This window comes from Triticum dicoccoides, chromosome 1A (assembly GCF_002162155.2).
Source record: "Triticum dicoccoides isolate Atlit2015 ecotype Zavitan chromosome 1A, WEW_v2.0, whole genome shotgun sequence".
Lineage (NCBI taxonomy): Eukaryota > Viridiplantae > Streptophyta > Magnoliopsida > Poales > Poaceae > Triticum > Triticum dicoccoides.
In genome coordinates this window covers 293,574,581-293,585,222 of record NC_041380.1, presented here as the reverse complement: position 1 = coordinate 293,585,222, position 10,642 = coordinate 293,574,581, and the positions used below count along the sequence as shown (strand labels likewise).

The 10,642-nt window shown below is 50.1% G+C and overlaps 2 protein-coding genes across 2 annotated transcripts; one reads left to right on the top strand and one right to left on the bottom strand.

Moving 5' to 3' along the window:
- Positions 1-316: 316 nt before the first annotated feature.
- Positions 317-3,013, top strand: LOC119269391. Its single transcript, XM_037551211.1, has 3 exons — positions 317-477; positions 621-749; positions 2,689-3,013. Exons 1-3 carry the CDS (start codon positions 457-459, stop codon positions 2,800-2,802), a joined length of 264 nt encoding a protein of 87 aa, XP_037407108.1. The 5' UTR covers positions 317-456; the 3' UTR covers positions 2,803-3,013.
- Positions 3,014-8,976: 5,963 nt separating this feature from the next.
- Positions 8,977-9,760, bottom strand: LOC119283136. The gene has a single exon (XM_037562920.1). It carries the CDS (start codon positions 9,701-9,703, stop codon positions 9,236-9,238), a length of 468 nt encoding a protein of 155 aa, XP_037418817.1. The 5' UTR covers positions 9,704-9,760; the 3' UTR covers positions 8,977-9,235.
- Positions 9,761-10,642: the final 882 nt, after the last annotated feature.

The window sequence follows — 10,642 nt, the reverse complement described above, 5'->3', positions numbered from 1 at the left end:
CTGGTGGAGGGGCTGCCTCGGCGAACCTCTGCTATTTTTTCGGCGGGGATTGGCTATCTGGTGCTTTTCACCTGACGGTGTGGGCCAGCTACGCTTTTCCTTTGCGCCGGAGCCCCCGATCGCCTCCAGTGCGCCGGGTTGGCCTGCGGTCATCAAGCCAAAAATGGGTCGAACCGACGCTTTTCAACGTTCAAAGAGCACAAATGGGGCTTTTTTTTGTGCTGACATCGAAAAAATGGTCTGGGACTCTGAGAGGCCTCTTGAGGATGCGATTGGAGATGCTCTAAGTTTAGGGCTCAAAAGAAAATAGGATGGCCGTGGCCCCTTGAGCGCTCCGTTCCTAATGACCAGCACAGACGCAGCTGCTGCCACACATCGTGAAGGCCCGCAGAAACCGTACACGAAAAGAGGAAACTTCTCAACAACCTCGGCGTCTCGCCGGCGGCCGCCACCACGATGATCAGCATCCTCGCGCAGGTAACCCATCCTGACTCCAAGGCTGTAGATTCCGAAGGGATTCGCATCCCCCGTTTCCATTTCGCGTCCGCCCCGTTCGATTGGTTGACCGATTGATTCACTCGGCTCGGTTTCTTGTGGGTTTGGCGTGGATCTGCGCACAGGAGCGCCTCCTCGGGTTCGCCCTGGGCTCCGTCTCCATGGGGGGTTTCGTCCTCCACCAGCGCCGCTCCATCTACCGCTCCCTTGCCGACGCCGACGCGGCCTCTGGGGGAGCATCCTTCTCCTATCAGGTCTGCATTTTTTTCGATTCATTTAACCTGTGTCTGCTTTTGCAGAGTACTATAACTGTTCGTAACTATCAGAATGTTGATATCGAATTTCATTAATCTACTCGTTGAAGTTTCTATTGTTATGATCTTGTTTCGTTAACAGACATGCTCTAACCACTCAAGGGTGATGAACTTAGTTACCGATTATTGGTTTATCCTCCAAAGTCCTCGTGATATTGTAATGGTTCTTGAAAATAAAGCACTGGTGTCTTTGGCTCATCCAGTTGTGTCGGGAATACCATGTGGAACGCTTCCAGACCACAGAAAATAAATTGGAACGGAAACCAAGCTGAGTAGTTTGGGAAGAAAGGGGGCGAGTTTCCAGGCATTTCCTGTTACCTAAAACGATGTATCCGTCACTGTGTTTCTTACCCAAAAGGATTAATGCTGTGGTGTTGTTGACACTGAAAGATTCTGGGAACTCTCCAACTAAAATATTGAATATGCTATTGAGATGATGACCCCAGTAAGGTGAATGGTTGTGTGTTCCTGAACTAGTTAAACATAAGCTTGCCATGATGAAGAACCTGTAACTAGAGTTTGGAAATCTGAAATTAGTTTTTGTTGTTGCAATACCTGTATGTGCATGATTGTGGTTAGAGATTCTAGACACAGCAAAATAAAAATTCTCAATATGGACCCTAATTTCTATTATCTATAAATATTATGTACTTTGACTTGGAGAATTGCTTCGTACATTGATTCCATCAAACCTCGAAATTGTGAATGTCCACCTTATATACATAAAACAAATTATATTATTTGGTGCTTGTGTACTTGTGTCTTTCCCTATTATTCCATTTCCTATCGTAAGCTCTACAGAAGAAACTGAACAATCCCTCGTAATCATATGGCTTTCTTGGGACTGGTGTTTGTGAACAAACAAAAAAATTCAGGCAGTACTCAATTCAGTTATCATATCTACCTGGTTGGAACGAAATGCTAGTCTTTAAAACAAGTCTTCTAAGCAGTTATCGTAAGTTGTAGCTTAGATCAGAGAGGTCTGCGTGCTTTGGTGGTCTCGCCAGAGCCAAAAGGTTGAGTTGATTGGCTGGCTGCTGCTTAATGGTTGGCCTCCTGACCTGACTACAGTTTAGCTCCTGCAGCCAGTTTTTGTTTCTTCCTTTTTCGCTTCTAGTTTTTGCCCTGTTTTTGCAGTATGTTTGGTTTCTTTTTACTGAAAGACTTGTCGATAATTTTGATGCTTTATTCTAATAAAATGGCACACATTTTGGCCTGTGCTTGGGACCTGTTTTCGTCAGTAGAAGTTGTGAGAGTCACTTGTCAAACTGTCTGTTGGTGTAGCAGTCAATCTTGTTCTGTTGTTGTCCTCTGCACTGTTATACTCTTTCAACTTCGCGTTGTCAAAGTAATGCCACGATATGGGTGTAAGAGTTGATTACTCATTATATAATCATATTAAAGCTGCATTGTGTATCAAGATAGCATCTTAAAACTTGCAACATTTGTAACTAAAGTGACGATTAAATATATTCTAATAAAATGGCACACATTTTGGCCTGTGCTTGGGACCTGTTTTCGTCAGTAGAAGTTGTGAGAGTCACTTGTCAAACTGTCTGTTGGTGTAGCAGTCAATCTTGTTCTGTTGTTGTCCTCTGCACTGTTATACTCTTTCAACTTCGCGTTGTCAAAGTAATGCCACGATATGGGTGTAAGAGTTGATTACTCATTAAATAATCATATTAAAGCTGCATTGTGTATCAAGATAGCATCTTAAAACTTGCAACATTTGTAACTAAAGTGACGATTAAATATATCTTAGCCAATGGCCACAAAGGGAACTTATTCTGATAGAAACTTTAGACTCTTTGTTGCATGTGCTAATTCTTTTTTTTACAAGGAATGCCATCACTTACTGAACCTTTTACATATCCTGCAGACAAGTGCAACCACCGGTAGAGGAGTTTCAGCTGAGATGGCTCACGTATGGAACAAGGCAGTGGACGAGACACTTGGCCGGCTTGTTGTGTATCTTAGCTCGCGTGGATGGTAATTCAAGCATTGAGAGTGAAGCACTACTCCCTGATCACGGCGTTGTTGTGCTAAATTAAGACACATGTGCTCTGCCATTTCTCAGTACCAATGGTTGATCATAATGCTTTCTTTTGCTTAAAAAATGCGTGTGGAGGACCAATGGCGCCCTCTTATCTTTTGAAATAAAACGAAACTTTATTCATTAGAAATAACCAATACATCGTTTGTGAGGAAGAGTACAATTTCATTGATAGGCTCCTCGAACCAATCTGAAGTTGAAGAAAATCTAGCTAACTTAGCAAGTTCATGTGCTACTCTATTTGCCTCTATTACAATGTTCGAATCTAGTCACGATAAACTCACATGCGTAGTGGAAGCAGTCATCGAAAATTGCCGCTGCTGCACTCGTTGACTGTCCTCCATCCTGCATGGTCTCAATCACCTCCAGATTATTTGAGTTGATGATTAGGCGATTGCACCCTGCCTTTTGCGCTAGTGTTAGTCCAAATTTGAGGGCTAAAGCTTCTGCCATCAGAACATCCGCACAATGGTCAATCTTTTCATTTCCTCCTGCAATAAACCTACCTTTGTCGTCTCACAAAACCGCCCCCATCGTACCCTTCAGCATGTCATGGTCAAAAGAGGCGTCAACATTGAGTTTCACGAAACCCCTTGGGGGACAATGCCAACCCCTTTTTTTCATGGAGGCCTTTGAAGATGATGCATTTATAAAATTGTATGTGAGGGCTATGATCCCCATTGATATCTGAGTTGCATTCTGAGTTGTTTCCTTGTATCGTGGCGCCCTCTTGCTACACATTGTCCCCAGATGTATCGTGGATTCAGGGGCTACAGCCTAACCCTGTTAAAATGTTTTATTGCTGAAGTTATTATCTGGTCTTAATAGTACATCTTATAGTAAACAGGAGATGGCACCATCATCGTGATTTTGAGTGAAATGCACTTGCAACCTAACTGGAGATGGTACCATCCTTGTGATTTGAGTGAAATGCACTTGCAACCAAAAGGCCGAAAGGCAGGCCGGTTTGCTCTTCTATGTAAATGGCACACCTTTTCATGGCATATTGTACGAAAGACATAACCCCCACCCCCACCCCCCTCTCTCTCTCCTCCATTTAGAGAAACTCCAACGGGCCGACCCAAATGGATGGCGCATTTGTCCGTTTGGGTCGGCCGCCCGGCGTCGGTCCAGTTTTGTATTTAGGTCGGCAGTGCGCCCAATGCATGGACCCATTTCATGTCCGCATTTAATTTAAAAAAAAGGTCCGTGGCTGATCATGCCAGCGGCCATGTCTCATGCCGGCATCATGCCAACGCCGGCATACAATGCCGGCTCCAAAAAATATCACCGCAGTTCATGCTGGCGCACTCGCCAGCCGGCCGACACACATGCTAGCACACACAAAAAGGGTGGGACTTGAGTTCGACCACGCCATCGCGGCCCCCGTGGTCATGCCGGCACACCTGCCGGCATACAAAAAAGATGGCGCTCGCCGCCATAGATCACTCGTCGTCGAATTTGAGCATGTCGGCCTGCATCTTCTCGAACCACGGCCTCTTCCTTGGCGACATGGTGTTGAGATCCACCTTCATGATCTCCACCCCGGTCATCATGGTCGCGAGAGCCACTTTCTTTCGCCTTGGTCTTGGCGTTGGCGGCCTCGATCTCTAGCATCTTGGCTTGCTTCTCCGCGTCCAGCTCGAACATCTTGGCTTGCTTCTCCGCGTCCATCTCAAGCCTCCTCCTTTGGATCTCCATGAAAGCGTCCATTTGCTCCGCCGCACTCCTCCTCCCTTGAGTCTTTCTTGTTCATCATGCCCTCCATGCTTGCGATCAAGGCATTGGATGCCGCATCCCGCTTATCCTCCTTCTTGGAGTTGGTCTTCCCCCGCGGCCGTGCCGGCTCGCCCTCCCCAACCTCCTCCACGGCTTGCTTCCCCCACGCGACTTGAGGGCGGCATATTGCGCCTTGAACTTTTCCTCGTCCTTGATGACCCGAAAGCAATGGGAGAGGTTGAAGCACTTGCCATTGTGTTGAACCTTGAATGCCTCCAAAGCTTGAAATGCCTACAAAAAGAGGGCGGCTTGCAAATGAACACACAAGCATGAACTTGAAGACACAAAAAGAGGGCGGCTTGCTAGCATACCATGTCTTGCATGTCGATGCCGCTCACGGGGCGGGCCTTGATGCTCTCAAGAATGGCGCAAAACTGGTTGCACTCTTGTTGGATCACCCTCAATCGCTTGGAAATGGACACCCACCCGCGTGTGCTCATAAGTTGGTAAGGCGGAAACTTCTTGCGCTCATGAAATTCTCGGTGGACACAAATCCAAAAGGTTGAATGCTTTTGTTCGGCGCCCGTCTTGGGGTCTTGTCCAATGTCTCGCCAACACTCGGAAAGAAGTTTGTTCTCGGTAGCCGTGTATGCCTTTGTGCACTTACTCTTGCGCTTCGGCTTAGAACTGGCGGCTTGGTTGGCGAGCTCGTCCTCGAACAAAGGCTCCACTTCGATGTCGCACTCGTCCTCTTCCTCTAGCCATAGTCGTCCGGGAACTCGTGGCCGAGTGGGAAGCCGTCCAGGTCGATGCCGACCTGATCACGCATGAAGGTCGCCTGATCGGGATCATAGCCAGCGGCCGGCGTGAACGCCCCGCGGCCGTCCTGGCTTTGTGTCTCGTCGGGATCGTAGCCAGCGGCCGGCGCACCGCCTCGAAGATGAGGTTCTGCATGTAGTCCTCGTCGCCGGCGGACGACATTCCCTCGAACAGGTTGCGGGCGTCCGGGAGCACGCCGGCCGACGTCTGCCACGCACGTTTCCTCGCGCCGCCCGATGACGAGCCACCGGCCACCGGGGTGGCTTTGAGGTCGATGGGCGCGGGCGTGGAGGCATGCAGGTACACGTGGAAGTCGGGCATCGGATTGCACGCCGACGCGCGAGGCGAGTCGGGCAGCACCATCCGAGGGAACGCCGATGAGCCGGTGCTGGCCACGGCGACGACGGTGTTGAGGAGGCTGTGCTGGCTAGGGTTTAACCCTAGCATGTAGAGAGCCTCCCTCGTTAAGGCCGCGACGCGGGCGGTGGTGACCTCCTGCTGCACGGCGGCGGCAACGGCGGCCTCATCCCTCGTGTCCGTGGCGTGCCTCCGGTCCTTCCTCTTGGCCGACTCCCTTGCCCGGTGTGCGGGGCGTCAGGGACTTCTTTGGCTTGGCCGCGGCAACGGTCTTGCGCGGGGCACGAGGCTTGCCTTTCCCGGAGGGGGCGGCGGCGCCGGACGAGGCAAGAGAAGCGAGGCTGGCGGCGGCGTCGAGGTCGATGACGTCGTCCATGGCTGGTGTGGGGCGGGAGCGCGCAGGCGGGAGGGTTTTGGGGGAAATGGTGGTGGCTGCCATCGACCGACGGGCCTGGAGAGAGGAGTAGGCGCGCACGTCCATCTCGTGTCCGCGCCGATGCAAATCCAGCTCAAAATTAGACCAGAAATGGGTCGCCATGCGGACGCCAAGCGGACGCCCGTCCGTTTAGATCGGCGCGTTGGACAGCTTTTTCTGTCTGCGCTGACCTAAACGGACATCAGCAGACGAAATGAATCGCTCCATTGAAGTTGCTCTTACAAACCCGTTTAGAATGGACGAGTCTCCCGTCCAATAAAGAAGTCACGGTTAAAGTTCGATCACCATGTGAACCGAGCAATTCTGTAGTGTTCCAATGTGAACGTCGCTGTATCTTACTTGTTCGTCCAAGTGAAGAGATGGTACATGAAGGGGAGCTCAAACAACAAGAGGGATGCAATGAGGCCATTGAATGAGATCGCGACAGCTCAATCAAGCTGTGGTTCTCTGTCTTTGGGTAAGGATCAAGTTGAATTCCGCATCACGATCGAAAGGATCGAATATGAGCGAGAGCAGCTCTGACATCCCCCACACAGAGTCAGCTTTCAAGGAATGATCTGCCGGGGAGTACACATTGGTAATAGTTAGGTCGAGATTGGTGGTGGTGGATGCAAGAATGGCTGTGAGAGTGAATTGTTGGCTAGCCGAGAGTGAAGTGTTGGCTAGCCGAGGTGAGGGAGAACGATTTAGGATCTCAAGCGGTGATTTAGGATCTCAAGCGGTGACGATCACGCTCTGCCGCTATCCACATCACATGTGGCGAAACGTTAGAGATGAGACACAAGGAAAGAGCAAAGTTTGAAGAAGTCGAGTTACCTAATGCAAGGGAAAAAAAGGATTGTCAGCTAACACAATGTGACACACGACAATACATTTGTCCAGGAGCATAGCCAGGACCTAATCTACACTGACCATGGCCTGGGGTGCGGCAACACTTTCCATTGTTTACTGTCCGTACTGTAGCACTATTCATCACTGTTGAGCAGCGTTGGTTGGGGCTTTGCAAAATCCTGACTACGCAACTATATTTGTCATCTTCTTCGAGCCCTTGCACATTCCAGACACATAAATAGTTTCAAAGGTCTCATTATCTGTTACATGAAGTCACTATTCAAGGAATGATCTTTCGGGGAGTGCACATTGGTAATTGTTAAGTCGAGGGCGGTGGTGGTGTAGGCAACGACGATGGTGGGAGGGAAGACATATTTGCTAGCCGAGGTGATGCGAAGCATCCTTCCATCATCCCCATGGACACTACACCAACTCATTAAGCATCACGTGGACCTATAACAAGGGCTCGAGCATGCGTCATTGAAACTAAGGTGAACTCACTCCTTCACGAGATCAATATGGACAAGAATGGAACTTGGTTGCTACCTCACCAAAATGTACTATGTATCCTTAGGTACGAAGAAGAACACTTCCAAGCAACTGAGGAACACCACCAAGGAGGAGGAGGAACACCCCAAGACCTCAAGGAAGAAGGAGGAAGCCAAAAGGAGCTAGACTGCACCTCCCAGGCGACCCTGTGCCCACGGGCTCCTGAGACCCCGTGCGCACGGACTACTCAGGGAGCTGACGCTGTAGCACACCGTGCGCACGGGCGTGTACCATGCACACCGGACCCCCATGCGCACGGGCCCTTCAGGACGGACGGCTGTGAGCTGCTGTTGGACCTCCACTTCGTCTCCTTCGTCTACCTACCTATATATATATTCCGTACCTAGGGTCATGTTTAGGGTTAGCAAAGTATATGAGAGATATTTAGAGAGCTTTGCTCCTCCTGCCACTCCTCTTGGAGATCTAGACCTTTTAGGAGAGGATCCCTAGTGGATTTCAAGACCTTCTCTTGAAGAACACTATCATCAAGACCCCACCTCCTTAGGAGTGGGAAGAACCTTATCTTTGTGCTTATTTCCTTGGATTGTGCTTGTACTCATGTGGATCTATGTGTTAGCTATTCTAGTGGATGTATGATTGGGTTTTGTTGGAGTGAATTCCTCTTTGTGTTCTTGGTGTTCATCCCTTTCCCCCTCTAAATGTGAAAAGATCCATCTTAGGGTTCCACCCTACAACACGAGGTGAGAGAGAACATTTTAGGATATCAGATCCCGCCTTGCTATCGTCAGCATCCCGCATGGCAAACCGGAGAGATGAGAGGTAATGGAAGAGCCAAGTTTGTAGGAGTCGTGGTTGGAGATTTTCATCACCTGAATGCAAAGATAGAAGAATCGACAACTAAAACAACATCACACACGACAACACATTTCATCATCTCTCGGTGCTTGCACATTGTAGGACAAGAGGGAAATAATTTTAAAGGTCTCACTATCCATTACGCGAAGCACAAAGTCATATTGTAAGAAATGATCTTCAGGGAAGTACACATTGGCAATGGTTAGGCCGAGGTCGGTGGTGGTCCCGTGGCTAACCGAGAAGAGGGAGAACGGATTATGATCCACGACATGATGATCCCGTCTTGCTGCCATCCACATCACACATGGCAAAACCGGAAAGATGAGAGGAAAGAAAAGAGCAAAGTTTGCAGGAGTAGGGGCGGGAGAGTTTCGTTACCTCGAAGCAAGTGACCCAAAGATCGGCAGCTAACACAACATGGTCACAACTCACACGAGAACTTGTCATCGTCTTCCGAGCCCTTGAGCATTCTAAGAGAACACATATAAATACTTTCAAAGGTCTCACTATTCATTGCACGAACGAGCACTAGACCTGAACTCGAAAGAAGTTTACTGTACTGTAAGTGCGGTTTCTGAGTTGAGGGATAAAAATTGGACGCGTTGAAATAACTTAACGGCTATAGGTGCACTTCGCTCGAGCAAAAGCGTTCTCTGAGGTTTATATTAGTACGCGATGATTGTTCACAGCACGATCGGTCGTAGGCTTGAGAGCTCATACAGTAGAAGTCGCCTGTAACCATTTTCCCGTCGCTCGATGATGAAACACCGATAATTTACACACTACCAACCCGCCCCTATGGCCTAACTCTCTAGGCCCACGCAAAGCTACCCCTAATCCAGCCCATTAAGCATTCGACTTCGGCCCGCTAGCCACCTCAGCGTCACCTTGCGCGACGCCCACGCGGCGCCGCGCCACCGCGTACGCTAGCCCGAGAGCCGCCAAGACCACCACCGCGGCTCCGACGAACACGCCGGCCACCACGCCCGCACGGACAGCTCCACCACGTCGAGCCGTGTTGACGGGCGCCACGCCCCCTTCCTCGTGGTCGGCCCTCGCCACGCTCGCCGCGGACGCGCCGGCGCCCCGGACCACCGACCCCCTTGGCTGCCCGCGCGGCGCGAGCTCGGGGGCGCCGGCCACGCGCTGGGCGTGCTCACTGGGGTGGAAGAAGTCGTACGCCGCCGGGGACAGTGCCAGCGGGCTCTCGAACGGCAGCCCGTGCGGGTGCGCTTCCACCGGGCGCCTCTCCTGCGCCTCCCCGGTCGGCAGGATCAGGAGAGAGAGCACCACCACCAGCGCCGCCATCGCCATGGTTTTTAGCCAAGCTGCGTGATCTTGCAGGTCACATGAGTGTGCAGTATGTGTCTTGCGCACCCCTTGTGTTTATATAGACGATGAGCTAGCTAGGTGGAACTGGAAGAGGTACGCAAGCGAGCAAGCAAAGGCTGTGAGGCTTTGCTTCCACGTCAATTCTCGTAGTGGCGAGGCGAAAGGGGAGCAGAATGATGAGGAGGCGCGGAGCGATGGAATGATGTATCGGCCTCTTTGATCAGCTTTACGAATGCAGGGGATGTCCATTAGGTTGTCCAATGCACCATAGGATATGATCGAGAGTGAGACACAAACCTTAACTAATGTTTGTTTACTGAGACTGGCTAGAGGCTCAATGATAGCTTTCCCAACAAGTATTTCAGAACACTGTTTATTTTACTGGACGCCTTTCAAGCAGCTTTCCGTTTGCTTTACGTGCGCTTTCGGGCTACTAATGATGGATGCATCCTTTCCCTCGCAGATATACAAACCGACCAAGAACTTGCATAGATAGGTAGAGATATACTCTTTTTTTTTTTTGCGGGTGAGAGATATACTCTTATATACTTACTATACTAACATCATATATTCATATTCGATCAAAACTGCATGAGATATGAATTTATGTCTGAAATGCTAATTAAATCACCCAGCTTCATCCTCATACCACCCTGAAAAGTCAGAAACATACACAATCGATTTCCTGAAAGGCTCCTTTCGCCTGCAGGCTGCAGAAGTGAAGCAGGGGCATGATTTGCAGCCCCCGATCCGTCGTCGTCGCGGCCCATCCAGCGGTGCCGGATGGTCGATACGTACTCAAGAGCAAGACGCACGCACCGGCGAGGAACGGGAGCGATTGAACAGGCGTGCGAGCGGTGCCTCCATGCCCCCACGTTACCGTCGCCTTTACTCATCCATCTTTAATTTCCACGCAGGTGA

What these genes read in the sequence shown, in the direction of transcription:
- LOC119269391 (XM_037551211.1), top strand. Translation starts at nt 457, where the DNA reads ATGATCAGCATCCTCGCGCAG. An exon ending in TGATCAGCATCCTCGCGCAG is followed by an intron (nt 478 to 620) that starts GTAACCCATCCT and finishes ATCTGCGCACAG; the next exon opens with GAGCGCCTCCTCGGGTTCGC. An exon ending in GAGCATCCTTCTCCTATCAG is followed by an intron (nt 750 to 2,688) that starts GTCTGCATTTTT and finishes CATATCCTGCAG; the next exon opens with ACAAGTGCAACCACCGGTAG.
- LOC119283136 (XM_037562920.1), bottom strand. Translation starts at nt 9,703, where the DNA reads ATGGCGATGGCGGCGCTGGTGGTGGTGCTCTCTCTCCTGATCCTGCCG.